Source organism: Henckelia pumila, chromosome 3 (assembly GCF_033568475.1).
Source record: "Henckelia pumila isolate YLH828 chromosome 3, ASM3356847v2, whole genome shotgun sequence".
NCBI classification, from domain to species: domain Eukaryota; kingdom Viridiplantae; phylum Streptophyta; class Magnoliopsida; order Lamiales; family Gesneriaceae; genus Henckelia; species Henckelia pumila.
The window spans coordinates 89,227,424-89,249,936 of NC_133122.1; the positions used below are offsets into that span (position 1 = coordinate 89,227,424).

The following is a 22,513-nucleotide window of genomic DNA, read 5'->3' on the forward strand; positions in this document are numbered from 1 at the left end:
ATGCGTTAAGTGCTTGACTGTGTATGTGATGTGTGAAATGTGAATGAAGGAAAATTTTATTCTATGTGATGAAAGTTTTTAAAATATTAGAAGTGCATGTGGTTTTATTATGTATGTATTTATATATACATAACAACTTGTTGGTCCTCTAGGTTCACTAGTTTTCTCCGATGTAGGTGAGAAGGAATGTGTAGTGTTTGTAGACGAGGATAGTGGTTTGGAGATGAGAGGTACTTATCTGAGCCTCACTACAAAAAAATTGATGTTTTAGAATCATTTTTAAAGACCTTTTGAATCAGTCCTTAACCGCTTCTACTTTTTTTGAAGTGTTTAACAAACCAGTTCAAATACAACTGCTCCTAGGATCTTCTGAAACGGACTAAAGATCGGTGGTAAAACACAAACAAACCGCTCCTAAAAACTATTCTTTGAAGCGGTTGCAACCGCTCTAAAAGGATGGTAATGGAAGCGGTTGTCGGCCGCTCCAAAATGTGAAATACATATTGCAACTTGTAAATACCTGTTCTGTCATCATTTCAGGTCCACGAGATCCAGCAGGAGTTCCATGTATCATATTTTGCATAACCCGTGTAAAATTTTGGAACTGTTCTTGCGTTCGTCTCATCTGCTCCATCTCTCTCTGAAGTTGTGCTTTCTGCTCCTCCATTTCTGCACGCCACTGTAATTCTCGCACCTCCATATCTGCTTTCAATTTTTCTTCCATTGCCCTCAAGTTTTATGTCGTATCTGTAGTGGAGTGACATCTCTGGCTATAGAATGAGCTACGTTTACATTGATCAGGGAAGACTTGGCTAGGTGTTGCACCTGCTCCAAGACATCTAACTCGACCAGAGTGTTCGGGTCCGAATACATCACTGTATACAACTTATAATTTATCCAACACATTTTGTAATAGCTTTAACAAAAATAAAATCAACTATGAAAAATATAACCGAAATGCATCTGCATGCACTTCTATAGGTTGTGTTCCCTCGGGCATGTCCTATAGGCGACGTTGCACAGCCTCATCCAGCAAATTCTAGGAAACAAAATTGCTAATTAAATGAAAAAAAAAAGATTATTCAGAAACTGTTTTTAAAAGATTGGAACAAGTTCATTACCTCATAACGTACAACTTCAATATCAACCGGAACGCCACTTTTTTTTTTACTTCTCCAACTCAATTGTAATATTTCAATGCGAGTCGGCTTCCTACCATTTTCTTTAAACTAATATAATAACAAACACAACATATATCATTAATCACACATTCTCAAACTAAAAAACAAATAAATCAAGAAACAAGATAACACATATCATTAATCACACATTCTCAAACTACAAAACAAATAAATCAAGAAAACTCAAACTAACAGCTAACACCAGCTACTGTTAATTGGATATGATAGTAATGGCTGGATCTATTAGTACCTTGTCAATTGAATATAAGAGAGAAAATGATGGTATAACAATGAACATCAAGATGATACTAGGAAATAAAGTCGGTGGTTTTTAAAACTAACTACATTCTATATATGCATTGGTGTAAATATTTAAAACAATGTAGAAACATAATGCGTCAAATATTTACAGCATTTAGAGTTTAAGCAATATATAGGTAACATGACTAATGGTAAAGAAAAGTCATAGTTTGATGCTTACAAATTTATCTTCCAATGATGGAATACTCGTTCGTCCCTGTGCATGAGTTCCCTTTTTCATCTTTGCATTTTCTCGATTTATTTTTGAACTTCTCTGCAACAAATTACGTTCTAATTAATATGTGACAAATTACATTATACTTAAGCTATCAATCACCACATATAAAAAAATATTCATGATTACCTCACTAACCTTCCAGTGCTGGCATAATCTTTTCCAAACTTCTGAAGACAGCCCATGAGGAACAGGGCGAATGGACACGAGTTCTTCTAATGGAGTATTTGAGTCATAAGAAGTAGATTTAACTTGGGTCCTCCATCGCCTCCACGCAACTCCCATCTTTTGCATCACAAAACCTTTGTGCTTCTCAGAGATACAGAATCGTGCCTAAAAATAAAATTAATTTGTTATTATATTAAATTAATGCATGAAAATAAGAACTTCTCAACTTACAATAACAAGTTTTCATGCGTCCTCCAATCGATTCTTTGGCATTTGCCTCCAGTCTAAAAAACTAAGGGGCAGCAAAGCTCCATTTCGAGCTATGGTACCCACATAATTTGCCAAAAGTGGCTGTAAATCTCCATATGGCTGACCCCTATCATTAAATGTTACAAATAGCATATCACCGGGACGTAACGCATGAACATCCTTCATTACAGTCAGTCCTCCCACGTCTATTTTGTTCCCTTGGAGGCGAAGATATCACCTCCTCATCTGCTGAAAATATATTCAAAACATGATTTTTAAATAGTTCTTTAAATTTTAAATCATGCATGCATATACTGAAACAATATTTCAACCTTCCTCGATGTAGTCATCATCTTGTTCTGATTCCAATGCATCATGTTGTGTTTCCGACGTTGGATGTGATGTTGTGTCTTGTGATTCATCTCCATCTTGACGTCTATTACTTGATTCTTGTCCCCTAGAACGTTTTCTGATATTTTGAATCAGCTTTTGTATTCTTTTGTTCACCATTTTTAATATTTACCTGAAAATAACACGAAATTACGATAGTCCAGAAGTTGATGGCAAAAATACATAGCAAAATCTAATATTGAATTAACAATAAATAAATAAATCACCAACTATAAAGATAAATAAGAATCCAATTACACCACATTGATACTTCGGATATTATAGTTACTCAAAAAACCTCCTTCCCCGGAAGAAGTTAAAATCTTATACAATAATTTATACCCGATTGAGATAAACTATATAATTCTCCATATTTTTCTAAATACATGATTAAAATAATTAATGTAGAAAAAGAGAAGTAAGTTAATAACTGTTTATATACTTAATAACAAGATTAAAAGATTTAATGTAGAAAAAGAGAAATAAGCAAAATCCCTAATTCTATTCTATTTCCGTACTCTGAATTCTCTTTTCCCCCAATCTATTATGTTGAGATTTCATGGTGGAATAAATTAGACAAGCTCGAATTGCGGAATACAATAATCATCAAAGTTCGAACATTTAATTCCATACTCACTCTATAAAAGATCCTACTATGGACGTGAGAACACAGAGATGGGTCAGCTCAATTTCCGGTCATCCAGGTTGAAAATTTTATAAATAAACCAGGAACAAACACGAATTCAGGCAAATACAACAAACCAAACTAAATAATTAAAAATTTTACAAAGCAAGCCAAAAAAACAACACATATGATAAATTTTAGATACTAAAAACGATATTAAACATCGGATTCGCAGAATCGTGCTCAAAATCTTTCGACAATGTAAGATCAAATTCACCAAAAATCTAAGAGAAAATGTAGGCAGAGAAATCACCTCCAAAAACCGCCACTTGGTGTAGAGTGAATGTGATAGTTGCAGAAGAAATGGGGGAAGAATCGACATTGATGTACCGTGATTTTAGCGGCGGGAATGTTAAAGCGGGAAGTGAAAAAAAAATAACAAGGACTCGTTCGAAATTAAGTATTAGATATTTTATTTTCCTTTCAGTGGTTTATTTTTAATAATTCAAAGTATCTTTAATATTTTACTTCATTAATTCTTCTAATCGTGAAATTATACAAACAACTTCTTTATTATTCCAAAGTCAAATTATATATATAGATATAATTTTTCGTATATGTATGTTAGTTTTTGAATAAACAATATTTATATTTATTTATAAGAAAATAAATAAATAAAATGAGATTTGGAGAATTAATGAGGTATAATAAAATTAGGTGTTGATGCATCGAATTGCAAGTTAAATATATTAATTTAAAAAATAAAAACTTTGATACGAATTGATTTCAATCTGACCTGTGTATGAAATGTTATTTTTTTTTACTATAAGTTTCATTATTATTTATATTAATAATATATAAAATGAAATTCTATCTTTATTTTCATCTAAAATTAATGAAACTTTGAATCATAATATTTCACATATCACAATAAATTTATGATATGAGATCTTAAAAAAATTTCTATAAAGGAAAAAACCAACAAGATCAACCAAAGTTTTCATCGACAGTTTCATGGTTCACAATAGGCATGCAATCAACTATTGACCATTCCATATCATTTCTAATTAACTCAAGGTCTATTGTATTATCATCATCCAACAGTGTTCCTATGTTAGAAATGTTGATGTGACTGAATTGCATGATCTCAATGTCATCTTCATTCCCCATGTTGTATGTGTCTCTTGGTGTATGACGAATAACACAACACCAATCTTCTTCTTTAGGGTCACGAACATAATAAACCATTTGAGCTTGTGAAGCCAAAATAAAAGGTTCATGCTCCTCATGTTCTCCAGTATGTATCAAAAGTGAAAAATTCACTGTCGTGAATCCTAATAGATCAGTTTTCACTCCAGTAGCAATATTAACCCAATCACACCGAAACAGAACTACTCGTCCATGACCACCATAATCAAGCGAGATAACATCAGTTAATCGAACGTAATAGGTTGACTCAGTATCATCATTCTCATGCATTGGATGTACCATAATCCCACTGTTTTGCATTTTTTTGTTTATTTCAGATTCCACCGTGTGAAATGCAAAATCATTCACATTAAACCCATGATAACTAAATGCTACGGGATTTGGACCACGTGCAAGCGCCCTTATGCTCAAGTCATCAATTCGTTCATCTGTTCGATCAACCTGTATTGTACACATGCATATAGTTATGATAAGATACTAATAAATGGAGGAAAAAAATCACTTTCATTTTCCTAACAATCAATCAACCTACAGTATATTACTTACTCGTTTAGCAAACCATTCTGAAAATTGCATTCGAACCATATCGTCCAATTGAGAAGTAGTTGGACGATGACCATACCTATACTTTCTCTTCAATTCATCTCTGAATTCTCTGTAAAATCATAGCACTAATAGTAAAAAAAACGATTATTATTGGCAAAACAATAAAAAAGAATTTACATTTATAAAGTAAATACTTACGCACGATATGGTTGTAGAGCTATACAATTCCAAATGATATATCTATGAGCTTGATTTAGAGCTTTGTTGTCCAGTGTAACTACTTGACGCCTTTTCGTAGGTCGTCCAATTTTTGGAAACAATGGTAGCAAAGAAAACTCAAAATCTGGTGTCTCTTGGTGTCTCGTACCTTTATCGCAAAATGAGTTTGTGCTCTCTAAATAATGAGAACACAACACAACACATTCATCTACTAAATATGCTTCTGCGATGTTGGCCTCTGGTCTTGCTCTGTTCCTAACAAAATCTGTTATCCCGAGAAAATATTTCAACTCGAGCCCGTTTATAATGGGTCTACCCGATATGGCCCAACATGTCAAGTTTCAGTCCAGTTTGGGCTATGTTGGACTTTGATTAAGGCTGGTCATTATGCTCCAACTTTGTTTGTTTTTAATGGGCCTCAAGTATTCTTTTCTAGTTCAAATAGGACTCTGATATATATGAGATAAGCCTGGATCTTTTCAAATATTCACGAGATAGAGATAAGCTTACAAAGGGACCAGTGGATGAAGAATCCTAGTCCAGGACATGTTATAATTCGACTAGGTAACTTACTATTTTTTCCCTATAAATACATGTATTGTTATGGTCGTGTTCATTCATTACTCACTATTCATCATTAATCACACATTCACTCTCATTTTTACATTCACGCACTCATATCTCTCAGTTTTCGCATTAATCATACTCTCTGCCTTCAAGACACTGACTTAGGCATCGGAGGGGGGCGCCGAAGATCGGAGGGGTCACATCGAAAACACCTTCGGCGCCCTTGACCTAGCTGTTGCTAGCTTGTGCAGAGTTCATTGGTACCCGACCCGACCTGCTTTATAAAGGAGTTGGATGTTCCATTCTACCACACCGAACCCGAGGTAAAATTTTGACATCATTAATTAGCGCGGTCTGTGGGAACGAAATATAATCCCATGGATCTACCTGGTTGAGGAAAAGAAAAAAAATCACGATCTTAGGGTAATGTGATTTCACGTCGCTATGGGTCTTACTCGATTTTCTCAGGGAGTATCTTATTTTATCACCAATTAACATGGATTATCAACGCTCGATCTCAAAGCTCATGTGATTCGATATTTCCACGTCTATTTCTCTCAAGTTTGGCTAGACCCATGTTTTATATCGGAATCTCCGATACTTCTCCTAAGTTGTATGCTTCTCTCTGTTTGGATTGCTCGAGTCTCTTCAGCTGTTTAAATTTTGTTTCAACCTTTCGGTCAAGGCAGTTTCATACAATTGTTCTTCGGTTAAGGACTGACTCTCTCTTGATATCAAAGGTTAAGACGAAACCTTGGGGTTTGACATAGCTAGCTCTCTGATTCATGTTTTTGGTATGTCAGTTCGCATTTGCAGCACCAGATGCGAATCCCTTTGCATGTGAGCTCGCCTCCACAAGTTTACTAACCTGCAGCTCTGGTTCCTTCTTCGAATCGGCTAGTAGGGTTATATTTGATGAAGTCCAGAGAATATTTCATATGCACACCACATGTTTGGTTATTTCCTGAGCAGGGAGCCGACTTATCCGATGGAATCAAACCAAGTGATCAAAGTGGCATACTAGTTGACATCTCGAGAGCTGAAGAGTCATGATAAAAAAAAAATTAAAACATGGAATTTGACTCTCAGTAACTGGTCGATGAAAGCACTCGGAGGAGACAAGTATGGAGATTTTTCAACCCAAAGTCAACGGCATCTTCCTTCTGGGCAAGATAAGTTTTTTCTTTTCTATCTCCAAATTATTTTAAATATTATTAGACTCCATTAGAGTGTGGACTATGGTCGAGAGAGGAAGCAACACTATTTCCATGAATATGGAATTGACCGATTGTCCAAGGTATCTCACTCTGCTATTTTATATTCGTAGAAACTGAATTATTCGCTAATCCTCCCATGAGACTCGGATTTTGCATCCATTATGCATGAAAATATTCCAAACATTGATTAGCTACACATATGACTAGATTTCCATCTGGGTCTCAATAATTTTGATATAATAGTAAGGGATCTTTGAATCTCCATTCTCGTGCCTCTACTGATTTGAATTAAAAATGTCTATGCAATAAATAATTTATTAGGATATAGATGAGTGTCTCGGCCGGTGCATGATGGGCCGCCCAAGCCAACTCAAGCCTTTTAATAATTTAACAAAGGCAGACACTTCATTTCTTGAGAAGGACTAAATATTCACTTTATTAATAAATCATAGTTTTGCGGATCTTTTTATTTTACGTAACGAGTTTGTCAAGATTGAGCTTTTTTATGACACTTATTAGGGAAAATTGTTTTTTTGGTCCTATATGTTTGTCATTTTGCGATTTTAGTCTTTTATATTTTCAGATTTTAGTTTTAGTCCGCTATCTTTATATTTTTGGCAATTTTAGTCCTTTTTCCGATGTGGCGCTGACGTGGCACCAATTCAGTGCTGACGTGGAGTTGACGTGTACAGTGCCACGTAAAAATTTTCGAATAAAAAGGACCGAAATTACCAAAAATCAGAACATGCATTACTAAAACTGAAATGTGAAAACATAGAGGACCAAAATCGCAAAGTGACAAACATACAGGACTAAATTTGCAATTTTTCCCACTTATTATGCCAAGTTCTATGCAATCAAGATTTTATCATACGGAGCCTCTATAATAAATTTCTTATATTTGCATCATTTATTTCAAATATGGAATATTATTATTTCCGGTCTCTTTGGTCTCGTTTTTTTTCCTTTAATACAGTGTCCTTCGATCCACTCGATGCGCCGCGTTTGGACTCAATTCATGGCACTTTTATTATCAAGCACCTTAGCTTGACACAATATGACAACCTAGTCAAGTCTACTCGACCACTCGAGGAATAAAGACATCGGACATGCAATCTCGCTGTAAGGCCCAATTATATCACATTGGGCATGTAATCTCGTTGTAAGGCCCAATTATATCACATCGGGCATGCAATCTCGCTGTAAGGTTCAATTATATCATATCGGGCATGCAATCTCGATGTAAGGGCCAATTATATCACATCGGGCATGCAATCTCGCAGTAAGACCCAATTATATCATATCGGGCATGCAATCTAGAAATAAGGCCCAATTTATGGTTCAACACTTTATAAAGTTCGGGCAGGTCCGGCATCAAAAGCCCACACCAGTGGCATCAAAAGCCCACATCAGTGGTCTCAAAAGCCCACATCAGTGGCATCAAAAGCCCACATCAGTGGCATCAAAAATCCACATCAGTGGTATCAAAAATCCACATCAGTGGTCTCAAAAGCTCATATCAGTGGCATCAAAAGCCCACATCAGTGGTATACAAAACCCAGGCAGGTCTGGCACTCAAAGCCCACATCAGTGGTATACAAGGCCCAGGCAGGTCTGGCACTCAAAGCCCACTTCAGTGGTATATAAAGCCCAGGCAGGTCTGGCACTCAAAGCCCACTTCAGTGGCCCACATCAGTGATATACAAATCTCAGACAGGTCTGACACTCAAAGCCCACTTCAGTGGCCCACATCAGTGGTATACAAAGTCCAGATAGGTCTGGCACTCAAAGCCCACGTCAGTGGCCCACATCAGTGGTATACAAAGCCCAGGCAGGTCTGGCACTCAAAGTACACGTCAGTGGACCACATAAGTGGTATACAAAGCTCAGGCAGGTCTGGCACTCAAAGCCCACTTCAGTGGCCCACTTCAGTGGTATACAAAGCCCATGCAGGTCTTGCACTCAAAGTCCTCTTCAGTGGCCCACATCAATGGTATACAAAGCCCAGGCAGGTCTGACACTCAAAGTCCACTTCAGTGGCCCACATCAGTGGCATCAAAAGTCCACATCAGTGGCATCAAAAAATCCACATAAGTGGCATCATAAATCCACTTCAGTGGTATTCTCCAAAGCCCGACCAAGCTCGGCATCATGTAATCCCACGCAACTCGTGGTTATCTTAAAAGCCCGATCCACTCGGCAACATCAATTGTTATCTACAGATCTTTATTTGAGCTCGGTTTCATCAGGTTGTCGTCTATTGCTCCTTATTCGAGCTCGGTTCTAATCAGACCTTCATCTAGACTGTTCGTTGAAAACACATCACGCGGATTCAAATCTGGGTCGTCCAAAGGAGGCACAGGTAGTTCGGGGTCTGGTCTACATTCTTGGTCTAAACTCATTATTCTTTTAGACCAGTTAGAGAGATACCATTGTTACCCCGAGAAAATATTTCAACCCGAGCCCGTTTATAATGGGTCTACCCGATATGGCCCAACATGTCAAGTTTCAGCCCAGTTTGGGCTATGTTGGACTTTGATCAAGGCTGGTCATTATGGGCCGAATTTGTTTGTTTCTAATGGGCCTCAAGTATTCTTTTTTAGTTCAAGTAGGACTCTGATATATATGAGATAAGCCTAGATCTTTTCAAATATTCACGAGATAGAGATAAGCTTACAAAGGGACCAATGGATGAAGAGTCCTAGTCCAGGACATGTTATAATTCGACTAGGTAACTTACTATTTTTCCCCTATAAATACATGTATTGTTATGGTTCTGTTAATTCATTACTCTCTATTCATCATTCATCACACATTCACTCTCACTTTTACATTCACGCACTCATATCTCTCAGTTTTTGCATTAATCATGCCCTCTGCCTTCAAGACACTTACTTAGGCATCGAAGAGGTCACGTCGAAAACACCTTCGGCGCCCCTTGACCTAGGTGTTGCTTGTGCAGAGTTCATTGGTACCCGACCTTCTTTATAAAGGAGTTGGAGGATCCATTCTACCAGACCAAAACCGAGGTAAAATTTCGACATCATCAAAATCTTTAAGTTTTCCAAGATACCTTTCTATTGGATACATCCATCAATAATTTACAGGTTCAGCTACTCTTGCTTCATATGCTAAATGTATCACCAAATGCAACATTACTGTGAAAAATGATGGCGGAAAAATTCTTTCTAACTGACATAAAGCCAATACAACCCTTTCTTCAGCCTTTTGTAATTCATCTTCTCGCAAAGACTTGGCACAAACTGCTCTAAAATATTCACACAAAATAATTAGTGGGGCAGTTACTTTCTTTGATAATACACGACGAAGAGCTATTGAAAGAAACTGTTCCATTATGACATGACAGTCATGGCTTTTGAGACCCATAATTCTACACCGTCCGACATCCATACATTTTGAAATATCAGATGACATATCATCAGAACACGAATATCTTTCAACACTGAACAAAATATTTTTTTTTTCTGCTTTGCTCATACAATAACATGCATGTGGCAAATAATCATTACCATCTTCTCGTGTATGTGGCCATAATTGTTTCATAATACCCAATATTTTCAAATCTCTACGTGCAGCAACATTATCTTTGCTCTTCGAGGAATCATCTAAAAGTGTGCCAAGGATATTATCACAAACATTTTTTTCAATATGCATAGGATCCAAATTATGCCATATCAAGTTAAATTCCCAGTAAGGAAGAGTGAAAAATATACTTCGCTTCCTCCACATTTGTTCAATTGACCCTGTTTTTGCTCGCACTGATGGTTTTGATGCTTTACTCTTACCAAACACCACATTCCTGTTTTGGGTCATTTGTACAACATCATATCCTGACAATGGTGTCAAATTTAACTCACGGTGCTCTGGCTTGACATAACTTGCAATTGTACGGATCTCCGCGTTTGGAGATAAAAAGCAACGATGTCCTCTAAACGACCATTTTTTCCCATGCTTCAAGTACACAACATCTGTCTGATCAGCACATGTTGGACAAGCATTCTTGGCATACGTATTCCATCCAGATAAACATCCCAAACCCGAAAAATCACTAATTGTCCAAAGTAATGCAGCCCGCAGTTGAAACATTTCCTTGTTGTAAGAATCATAAGTGGCAATCCCATTTTCCCACAAATCCTTCAATTCAGATAATAAAGGACGTAAATAAACATCAATATCATTTCCAGGTGTTTTAGGACCTGGAACTAAGGTGGATAAAATAATCGAATAAGATTTCATAGATTCCCACGGTGGCAAATTGTAAGGCAATAGGACAATAGGCCATGTACTGTGTGACGTACTTTGATTTTTAAATGGATTAAATCCATCGGCGACGAGTCTCAAGCGTACGTTTCTAGCATCTGACCCAAATGCAGGAAATCTTTCATCAAACACCTTCCATGCTTGCGAATCTGCCGGATGCCTTAGAACTCCATCTGAAACCCGTTTTCTAGAATGCCATTGCATATTTTCAGATTTCTTAGGAGACATGAATAATCGTTGTAACCTCGGTTTCAACGGAAAGTACAAAGAAACCTTGGCTGGAATTTTCATTATGAGACATTTTTTTCCACCTTTGCGTGATTTCTTGGGTTGTTTCTGCAAATTTTTCCATCTTGAAAGGTTACATACTCTGCAAGTTTGCTCATTCTCATCTTCCCCCCAATAAATCATGCAATCATTTGGACAAGAGTGTATTTTTTCATAATGAAGTCCCAAATTAGAAATTCCTTTCTTCGCTTCATAAAATGAATTTGGTACTTGTGCATCGGCTGGAAGTACTCGTCAAAGAAAATCCAACAATGTGGTAAAGGACTTATCACTCTATTTTTCACTCACTTTCAACTGAAACAACTCAACAAGAAATGTGAGTTTAGAAAAATTAGTGCATCCGACAGATAATGGTTGTTTCCCTTCTTCTATCAATCGATAAAAATTTTCCACATTAGACTCCATCGGTATATGACTTGTTGATGAACCAACATAATTGTCATTCATCGAAGATAATCCTTCAGGCATCTCAAATAATTCATCAGACGTTTCTTGGACAAGGGGTGCATGGTTAGTTGTCTCTAAAATTCTCGTAAAATAAGGTTGAAGTTCATCATTAATGTTATCATGAGATTGTACGATCAATTTTTCTCCGTGAAAATTCCAAATGCGATAATCTTGTAAAATACCGTTTATCATAAGATGTTCATACACTGTCTCACGATCATGATTGAACGAGTTAATGCATTTCCGACAAGGACACAGTTTCTTGACTTCATGACTCGTGCCAGCAAATGCATAACGTAAAAAATTTCAAATTCCCACCTGATACTCAAGACTGCCACGAGGATAATCCATCCATGCCTTTAGCATTGCTCGATCTTGTTCAATCGTCTGCAAAGATCCCATACCAACATTTTATGAATTTCACAAAGCAAGAACAATGAAATATCTACATATACATAATGAATTTCCCAAATACAATGGCAATCAACGTATGTTCCATATTAATGTCTCAAGCACACAATCATAAAATCATTATTATGTCATTTTTTTACTACCGTACAACATATAAGTCATCACAAAGAAATAAAAATTTCAATATATTTATATTTTATTATTATATTTATTTCAACAAACATCTTATATTGATCGATTAATACACTTGTTTTCAACATATTTTAACATTTATATAAAATATTCTAATATACTCAATAACATATAAGCCGAAACACAAATTCACAAAAAAATAGATAAAGAATGACAATGGGGTTGGTTCGGGGCAGGTTTAACCGGGGACCATCGGCCTCGCCAAGAAAAAATTAAAATTCGAATCGGGACTCGTCCTGCCTCAAAACCCAATGTATCCAACCCGGGTCTGGACCCGCGAACCATTTAATATTTAATTTTTAAAACAAACTTATAAAAATATTATAAATAATATATAAAAAGATATACATGCTTAATATATATATATATATATAATGTATATAGTATATATACTGGGTATATATATATATGGGGCGGGTCCACCCAAACCTTGAACCCGCCCCGTTCCAAAATTCATTTGACCTTGGTTTGAACCGGCTTTTGTCATCCTTAAAAAGTAAATACATCATCATGTGTTTTTCAATCCAATATTAAAAAATAGGGATAATAGTCAAAATAGTCCTGTAAGTTTGTTAGTTTTGGGATTTGGTCTTGTAAGTATTCAATTTTGGGATTTAGTTCTGTAAGTTAAGTTATGCTTGATTTTTAGTCTTTTTTTATTTAAGTAATGTTTTTATAATCGTACCGGTGATCGAACCGGTCTAACTTAAAAAAATTGTTCAACCGATTGAACCGTTTTAACTAGACGGTCAGACCGAAAAATCGTTTATATAATATAATATAATGAATAATATATTTCAAATTATAAAAATATAAAAAATGTATATAAACAAAAAAATATATATTTACCTAAACTAAATAACTATATAAATATATTTAAAATATTAGTTATTAATATATATATATATATATATTTTAAAAAATACATAAATTAATTTAAAAAATCTAATATTAATAAAATAATATTCTTAACGAAATACAAATTCCAAATAATAATGTATATATGTAATAAAATATTAAATTAAGGTTTTAAAATTTAAAAAAAACTATTTTTTTTAAAAAAAAATAAAAAAATCGGTTTTTCGGTTTTTCATGGGTTCTTGACCGGTTCAACCGTTAAAATAGTTTTTTAGAGTGTTTTGGACCAGAACAGTGACGGGTCCCGATCGAACCGGCCGATCCCATCCGGTTTTGAAAACATGGCATTCAAGTGTTGATGTCACAACAGACAGATCATCATTTTCTCAATGTCGCGTAAGTATTTTTAGCTTTCATATCAGCATTTTCTGACGACACGTCAATACTTTATAAGAAAGGACTAAAAATCAAAATATAACTTAACTTATAGGACCAAAATCCAAAATTAAATACTTACAGGACCAAAACACAAAATGAACAAACTTAAAGGACTATTTTAACTATATTCCCTAAAAAATAAACACCCAAATTTTTTTTTTAAATATGCATCAGGAATATGGAATTGATTTACAAACATGTAATCGGATACATCACCTCAAAATATGCAGATATGGTGGCCGCCGATTGAAGCAATAGCCGACTTTGTAAAATTATGATGTGGCCGATTGAAGCAGCATCGGAATTTGTAGATATATAGGAATTGGAATAAAAATTTGAAGAATGAAAGCGGACAGCGTGGACCCTTCAAAGAATCAAAGTGTTCCAACTTTTCTTTTCTTTTTGTTTATTTTTTTTAAAAAGCGTGTGGTTATAATATTTTAAAAAAACGTGGGACTTTCTGACGCGGTTACAGACCGCTTGTGACGTGATCCCTTAGATACGGTTCTTGTAAACCACAACTGAAGGTTATCTTATTCAAGCGGTTACCTTAACCGCAGCTAATAAATATCTATTGATGCAAAATGGAAAAATTTCTTTTGGGTAGGTGGCATGATTTAATTGGTGCATATCATGTAGGTTCCACATGATTGAGTGGGTCCCATATGATATGCGACAATTAAATATTGTCATCTACCCATGAGGTAATACCCATAGTGTAAGGTCGAATCAACTCGGTATTTTCCGATTCTAAACGAATACTATAGAAGCGGTGTATAAAACCGCCCCAGATGATTTTATGTAGAAATTGAAAATCATAAACGGTGCAATTGAAATTTTATAGAAGTGGTGATAGTAAAACCGCTTTAAATAATATGGGTTTCAAAACTGGTTTAACAACAGGTTCTAAAATTCCGATTCTAAAACATCTGTTTTTTTGTAGTGCCTTAAGATTTTGTTCGCTAATCTTTTAAAATTGATTATTTTAAATGTTTATATTTTTTAAAAAATTTTGGAGGAGACATGTTTAATCAAATTATTATATTCTATGGTTAATGAGGATTTTATTTTAAGGGAAATATTTATATTTTTATTGCATTTTTTTTGGGTGTTCCCATAAATCATAATTAATCCAAATATTTTTATGTTTGTATGTCTGAATTTCTAAAGTTTAATTGCTAAGTTTTGTTTATACATTGTAAGATGTCTTCGGCCCTCGAAATTTATTTTTTTTTTAAAAAATAAATCCTGTACTTGTTTTATGAAAATTACGGACGTTACATAGAATGTAAATAACATTTCTTTATTTTAAAAAAGCTTTTACTAAAATAAATAATGAATATATTATCATTTAATAATTATACATATTACATTTTGTAGAATTTTTTTTGATAGAATTGGAAATTATTTTTGGTTATAGTAAATTGGAAAAAAATAAAATGAAAGCAAAAAAATCATATTATGAAAGTATATATGAATAAAATACACGTACATACATTTACTAGATTTTTTTATCGGGTGCAAAATGCAAATATTGCAAAAAATATTATAAAATATATTGTGTTCCCTCTATGAATTGAAAAAGTAGGGTTTTTTTTTTTTTTTTAAAAGGTAGGTTTTAGCGTGGGAGAAAATATTCTTACACTTATATACATATTTATAAAATCAGTTTTAAAAATTCAGTCAACGTTGCATTCTTTAGATTAAAAAAAATAAAAAATGATATATGTACAAAAAGAATTATTAATTAGATTATAAATTGCATTTGAAATTATAAAATTATCCATACACTTAACTTGGAAAAAATATTTCAAAAATAAATTTAGGATATTTTTGTAATTTAAAATGTACTTTGTAACTCAATGTGGTCTCATTGTACATGTAGCATGATCCAAAAAATATATATATATGAAAAATTCGGTCAACATCCAAATATCTTTCTTAAATGACATTAACTAGGCCCATGTCTTCTCTTGGGAGGATGGTTTAGGGCCTTTAGGCCTCCAACTTGAACAAAAAAAATAGAGTTAATTTATCGTTTTTTTTACTTAACAATGGGAAAATTTGAAATTTTAATATCCGTTTCATCATGATTTAGATCTTTAAGTTTTTTAAGTACATAATTAATTTTATTTGATATTTATTTGAACTAGATGTGAAGGTTATGTTGGAATTTAAAAAATAAAAAAAAAGAAAAAAAAACCACTAGTCATATAATTATTGCATTTGATCCAAATTATGTTTCGATTAACCTAATATAAAATAAGAGTTGATCTTTTGTGAGACTGTCTCATATAGGGGTGGGTTTTCGATATATCGTATAAAAAATATTGGTATGAAAAAAATTTATAGTAGAACCAATTTCAAAATTTCAAAATTTTGGTACGAAAAAAATTCATATTGATACCGTAGAGATACCAAAAAAAAATCCGATATACCAAAAAAATGTCTGTATATCGAAAAAATTTCGATACGGTATCTCAAAAAGTCGATATTTTAGTTCGGTATCTCAGCCCTAGTCTCACATATCCATATCGATGAGTGGACTTAATCTATATTTTATGTCAAAAGTATTTTTTTGATAGAAAAAATAATATTATTGAATTATTCATAGGTTGAGTCTAATATGATATATGTCTCACAAAAATGACCTTGTGAAATATATCTCATAAAAAGATAAAATAATAACAGTAATCAACAATTAAGATAAAATCATAAGTGATCCCAAATTTAACACAACAAAATCCAAAGAAAATACATCACAAATATTTTACTCAAAGTTAAAACAATCACATCTACATATAGTAAAGCGATACAATCAAGTTGTTCTGTTTTTTGGATTTCTTTTTTTGTTCTTCACTCTTCATTTATTTGCAACCATATGGTAGAAAAAGCCTCTGGACCACACTCCATAACCTACAAAGAAAGTAAACAAAACAAAAAAAAAACGTAAAATTAGAATGGAGGAACACAAAGATCAAATGAGAAATAAATATTATCTTATTCAAATTTGAAGATTACCAGCAATAAAATTAATTTAAATTTTCTAACAAACAAAATATACCTTATTATATTTTTGTGTAGCAGCATAAGGGTTTCATTTAATCGCTGTCGCTGCTGCTGCTGTCGCCGCCGTGTTCGTATCCGTGCTCGTGCTTCTTCTTCTTCTCCTTCTTCTTCTTCTTCTCTCCCTTATCCTCGTGGCCTCCCTCGCCATGGATCTTATCCTTTATCTTATCCACAAAACCTTCCTTGTGTTCGCCGTATCCGTGCTCGGGCTTGTGCTCTCCGTATCCGTGTTCGGGTTTGTGTTCGCCGTATCCGTGCTCGGGCTTGTGCTCGCCGTAGCCGTGTTCGGGCTTGTGATCGCCGTATCCGTGTTCGGGCTTAATGTGGTCCACTTCGCATACACCAGCCTTGTGATCGTCGTGTTTCTCTCCTTCCTTGTGGCCTCCCATGCCCAGTTTCTCTTCGATCTTGTGAATGATTCCGGCCATTTTTCCTTTTCCTTTATTCTTAAAAAAGGGGATTAGATGCAATATTAAAATAGAATGTGGATTGTCTTTGGAGTAATTGGTGAGGAATGAGTATACAAGGTGACCTATTTTTATAGATGCACAGAAAGAGGATAAGGGTACTCACACAAATATTTTATTTTTTTATTTTGGAACTTTAATATATCCATATAACTTTGAGGTATGATTTGATTCGTTTACGCGCAAGGAGTAAAGGACCCACGAAATGCACGCGGCATTGTTGTATTTATGACACCTACGTTAGGATTAAAGACTTCCCGGCCCACCGTAAGAAAATGAAATCTAATAATGCAATAGGAAATTTCTTATGGTAACTACTATCTCACTGTCTTGTATTATAAATTATTTGTTTGATGAGTGGGTATTTTGTGAGATATTTTAAAGATTTATTTGAATGAAATGATCGATTGGATTTATATTAACGGTAAAAAATAATATTTTTGAAATAAAATTTATATTTTTTTATGAGTTATTAATGATCATTGATCTATTTCAAAAAATTAATGTGAGACGGTCTTATTGGAGTTTTCGTGTTGTTTGATATATAATATTGTATGAATTATTCTTTAGAGACTAATTTTTAGAAATTTCCCAGTGGGTTGTAGCTATGGAAATGAAATCTTCTGTTTCATTTTTGTCATATTTCGACTATACAAATATGATAGTTTCAATTATGTATAGATTTACTCGTCAAACAACGAAACTTAAGGAGACTGGAAAGTATATACAACACAGACGAGAAAAGGATCATTTCAGTTCCACCCCTGCAGGTGGCATCTCAATTGCTTTGAAAATCAAGATTCAAGGGTCAAATTTAAATCAAATCATTTGAAAGTCTAGCTTTCATTAATCTTTTTTGATAAAAATTTGAATCGTACCCATTTCAGTATGGATTTAGAGACGTCCAAATTTGTCTAATATTTGTGTAAATTTTAGAATTTGTTTTTATACGTAAAAAAAATATAAAAATCTTGTTGTCTATATATATATATATCCTTGTTAATTTAAGATTGTAGTAAAGAGACAGTGACCGGGAGTGGTGCACCGATGATGCCGACAATTGAGTGATTTAATTGAGACCACAAAAGATTTATGAAACCAAGATGGAGCTTCCACGTGATTACTACACGTGTCGTAATATGATTCGAGAGAAACATAATTTAATATTCAACATGGTTGAATAGTCTAGAGCAATTAACGGAAATCGGAATCCAACTTTCTGTTACTTTAATAAATAAATAAATCACTAAAAGTAAAATTTAATTTAATTTTGACTAAAAATATAAATCTCTATCTATAATCCACAACCCATAATCTATAATCTACTTATAATGAAATTATGCTATAAAAATTTCATATTTGTACAAAATTTGAAGACCATAAACATTTGGTGCATCAAATCTTACCAAAATTTCTTCATAGTTTATCTTTAAATTTCAATCACATTTAAAGACTAGATCTCAATTACTAAATTATCTTATTTACGTATTTAAATTTTAAACATTAGTTTCAACTAAAATATATGCAAATAGTGATAAGGGAAAAAAAGATGAAAAAACATAGAAATGTAAATAAGGCCCCATTTGGTATCAAAAGCCAGACCAAAAAAGTATATTTTTTTTTAAAAAAAAAAGTCTAAGAAATCCAAACGGGCCTTAAGTGAGAAAAAATGTTTTTTTCCACTAATATATATGAAAAACTACAATAATATAAATTTAAATAGCCAAAATTTACCTGATATACACCCTGTATGGCTATATCGCTTAAAATTAGGGGTGTCAACTGCCAAAAATCAACTCAAATCGTTAATCCGACACGAATCGACCCGAAAAATATCAGATTAGGGTTAGGAGGTTTTGGGTTTGGGTCAAATCGGGTTGACCCAAAAGCAACCCGAAAAAAAATTAATCGGGTTCAGGTTGGCTTCGGGTCAACTCGAGATGACCCGAAATTTTTTATTATTAATTTTTTAATATAAAATTAATAAAAATTTGTATGCTTGAAAAAAAATATTTATTCTATATTGATATAATAGATTTTGGTCATTTAATATTTATTTTTTACCATTTTGAATTTTTAAAATAATTTTTTATTTTTTTTAGTGGGTATACTTTAAATTTTCTACTACTAAAATTTCAAATTTAAATCATATATAGTTTATTTTTTTATTATGTGCTTAAATTAAATATCACTATTATTATTGTGTTTTTTTAATTTTTATTTAATTATTTTGTGAAAAATAAAAAATAAAATCGGGTTGGTTCGAGTTGATCGGGTTAGCCGGGTTCGGGTTGGTAATTTTCGGGTTGATTCGTGTTCGAATCGGGTTTGAGTTGATAAATTTTAAATAATATTTTCGTCAACCCGACCAAAACTCACCCGACCTACGTCAATTGACATCCCTAGTTAAAATAAAAGCTTCTTAAACACTATTTTTCTATAAAAGTAGATAAAATACTCATCCACACTTAAATAACAAATTATAACAAAATTTTTAATAATAAATTTCTTAAATAATTCAATTACCTATAAAATATCACATAAATTATTTCTATACTATCTTTCTACGATTTAAAGTAAATTAAATTATTTCAATTTAATCTCTATTATCCCACCCAGTTATTTCAATTATTAAATTAATGGCCATTTAAATTCATTTTATGATTCAAATGTATTTACAAGAGCAACGCATATAGCGGTTAGCTAAGTGGATGGAAGAGTAAAGATGACATAAATATTGTACAAGAATAAAGATTTAACCATCTTTTGTCAAAGAGATTAAAAAAAAAGGTCCAACGAATTGGCTTTTATGACCAGATATGAGTGTGGTCGGTGTAATAATAATGTTAAATTATAATCTTTAATTTAAAGAGTCGGTAGCTTGCCGACATTTTGTATTGTCTCCAAAAGAAAAAAAAAGGTTTAAATAATATTCAGAAATGTCAAAGTACATTAATGTGAACCAGGTTAACAGTTACATATTATTTTCTCAATCATGCCGAGATTTGCAAATCAGAAGAGGTTAAAAATGCACGGAAAATACTTACTAAAATCATTTGAACTGGTGATGCCAATGAAGATAATTCAACAGCACTCTAAAACAATATTTTAAGAGAAAATACAAACGATACAAACAAACTATTTATTGAAGTTCGAAGGCTTTGGTTAGTATAAACAATTTCAACCCAATTCAGTAAGACTTACCATTTGTCCTATTAAAACTCCTAGCTAATCAACACTTGGACGATCTGTAGAATGGCGCTTTCACACAATTGCAACAATTTATGAAAGAAAACTAGCACTAAGTGGTCAGACGGGCTAAATCATAGCGGGACAGGTCGACCTACCAAAAATCTGTTTCGCAGTTCGAGAGCGGGCCGACCCATCATTTTGGTAGGCTAAAAATCTTCAACTCAATCCAATCCAACCCAATGTGGGTTACGGGTTAGACGGACCGACCTCAGGTTGATTCACTACAAATAAAAATAAATAAATAAAAAGAAAAAATCATAATAATTAATTATAAATTTTATTTTATAAATAAACATTAATAGAAACATATTAATAAAATTTAAGTATTGCTTTCACACGTGTAAATTTTATATGAAATAATTATTAAAAATTTCCACAATTTTTATTTAAAAAATATATATATATCACCATAAAATAAAATAAAATAAAATTTTTTTCTCCAGGCCCGCTGGCCAACCCAAGCCCGCCTTTAGTTAGATTGAAATACCCACTTAAATTGTGTCATGGGATGGGCCAATTCGGCGAGTCCAACCAAAACTGATTGGTGTTCTTGGTAAGGATGATGACGAGGTTGTCATTTTCTCTTCTGCCCTCTGGATTTTTTTGATTAAATTTTTTTCTTTTTGTTGAATAATTTGAATTTCTTCATGTAAGTTAATCAGTTGTTCTTTCAGTTGACTTAATTGTTCTATCTTGATTATATCCTGCACAAGAAAACGTATTTTTATACATATATATAAAATTGTTAGTAATTTAACTCTTCTCGTTAGTAATTCGGATAGTTTTATTATGCGTATCATTGCATTTGTCGATCCTTTTACAAAAATCAAACCAATCTTCATAAATGAGATTGATTATTTTACTCATAGAGTAATTTATGTTTTTGAATGTAAATTTTTTTTCATTAATTTATATTTCGCATGCTTTCTGAGGCATGTTCGGATGACTTAAAGTCATAGAATAATTCATGTTTCCGAATATAAATCTATTTTCATCAATTTATATTATCCATACTTTCTAAGGTATGTTCGGATGATTCAAAGTCATTTTATGGATCTCTTAGGATCTCTTTTGTTATTTCGTTACTACGAATAGTATAATTTAAATGAAGTTCTCTGGTTAATGCATCGGATAATGAATTGTATGTGTCTTTGATATGCTGAATCTCGAACTGATAGTGGTTCAATTTCAATTGTCATCTAATTAACCGTGCTGCATTTTTTCCTGCATTTTTTAATATTTTTCTTGATTTGAAATATGTTAAATTCATATTATATGTCCGTACCAGAAATGGTTTAGATATAAGATAAATTTCATAAGTCCTAATTGTAAAAATTAAAGTTAGTAATTATTTTTCATTTGAGTGATAATTTAGGCGTGCACCTTGAAAAGTTCCTAATGTATAATTACATAATTCTTCATTATTTATAGTAGTTGTTTTGGTAAGCTCTTCTAAATTTCTTTCTCCTGTGTATGCTTTTAAACGTGCTTTCCAGTATTCATCTGACGCATCTGTTTTAATTATTATTTTATCTTTATTTGATGGAAAATATAATTCAAGGAGATTACTAATTATTATTTTTTTAATCGTATTTATATAATTAGTATCATCTTTTGACCATTTTCATTTATAATCATGTTTAACTTTTGTCTGTAGAGGTTTTTTTATCTCTGCTAGTTTGTTAATGTAATTTTTTGAGTATGTTAGTAATTTTAGAAATCTTCTCAATTGATCTTTATCCTTAATGTCACTTGAAAAATCATGAATTTTCTTAAGTATATGTTGTTGTAAACAATATTTACCATCTTTAATTTGTAATCCTAGACAATTTATTTTGGTTTTAAATAGTTGTGCTTTCTTTTCAGAAAGTATGATACCATCTTTATAACAAATATCCAGTACT

General features: G+C 32.9%; 3 protein-coding genes across 3 annotated transcripts; all 3 read right to left on the reverse strand.

Annotated features, from left to right (window-relative positions):
* Positions 1 to 363: 363 nt before the first annotated feature.
* Positions 364 to 3,554, reverse strand: LOC140893442 (uncharacterized). Its single transcript, XM_073302513.1, has 7 exons — positions 3,462 to 3,554; positions 2,466 to 2,656; positions 2,116 to 2,379; positions 1,846 to 2,049; positions 1,663 to 1,755; positions 1,122 to 1,229; positions 364 to 1,039 (listed from the first exon to the last, which is right to left on the reverse strand). Exons 4-7 carry the CDS (start codon positions 2,008 to 2,010, stop codon positions 1,004 to 1,006), a joined length of 402 nt encoding a protein of 133 aa, XP_073158614.1. The 5' UTR covers positions 2,011 to 2,049; positions 2,116 to 2,379; positions 2,466 to 2,656; positions 3,462 to 3,554; the 3' UTR covers positions 364 to 1,003.
* A 6,445-nt stretch (positions 3,555 to 9,999) lies between these two features.
* LOC140889176 (uncharacterized) lies at positions 10,000 to 11,478 on the reverse strand. Its single transcript, XM_073296884.1, has one exon. The coding sequence runs from the start codon at positions 11,476 to 11,478 to the stop codon at positions 10,000 to 10,002; it is 1,479 nt and encodes a 492-aa protein (XP_073152985.1).
* Positions 11,479 to 16,506: 5,028 nt separating this feature from the next.
* Positions 16,507 to 17,416, reverse strand: LOC140891210 (uncharacterized). The gene is made up of 2 exons (XM_073299581.1): positions 16,886 to 17,416; positions 16,507 to 16,737 (listed from the first exon to the last, which is right to left on the reverse strand). Exon 1 carries the CDS (start codon positions 17,316 to 17,318, stop codon positions 16,923 to 16,925), a length of 396 nt encoding a protein of 131 aa, XP_073155682.1. The 5' UTR covers positions 17,319 to 17,416; the 3' UTR covers positions 16,507 to 16,737; positions 16,886 to 16,922.
* Between the last annotated feature and the right edge of the window lie 5,097 nt (positions 17,417 to 22,513).

Excerpts from the sequence above, each read along its gene's own strand:
- LOC140893442 (XM_073302513.1), bottom strand. The coding sequence starts at position 2,010 with ATGCAAAAGATGGGAGTTGCGTGGAGGCGATGGAGGACCCAAGTTAAA. Across the intron at positions 1,756-1,845 it reads AGCACTGGAAGGTTAGTGAG|AGAAGTTCAAAAATAAATCG; the intron begins GTAATCATGAAT and ends AATTTGTTGCAG. Across the intron at positions 1,230-1,662 it reads CATCATTGGAAGATAAATTT|TTTAAAGAAAATGGTAGGAA; the intron begins GTAAGCATCAAA and ends TTATTATATTAG.
- LOC140889176 (XM_073296884.1), bottom strand. The coding sequence starts at position 11,478 with ATGAAAATTCCAGCCAAGGTTTCTTTGTACTTTCCGTTGAAACCGAGG.
- LOC140891210 (XM_073299581.1), bottom strand. The coding sequence starts at position 17,318 with ATGGCCGGAATCATTCACAAGATCGAAGAGAAACTGGGCATGGGAGGC.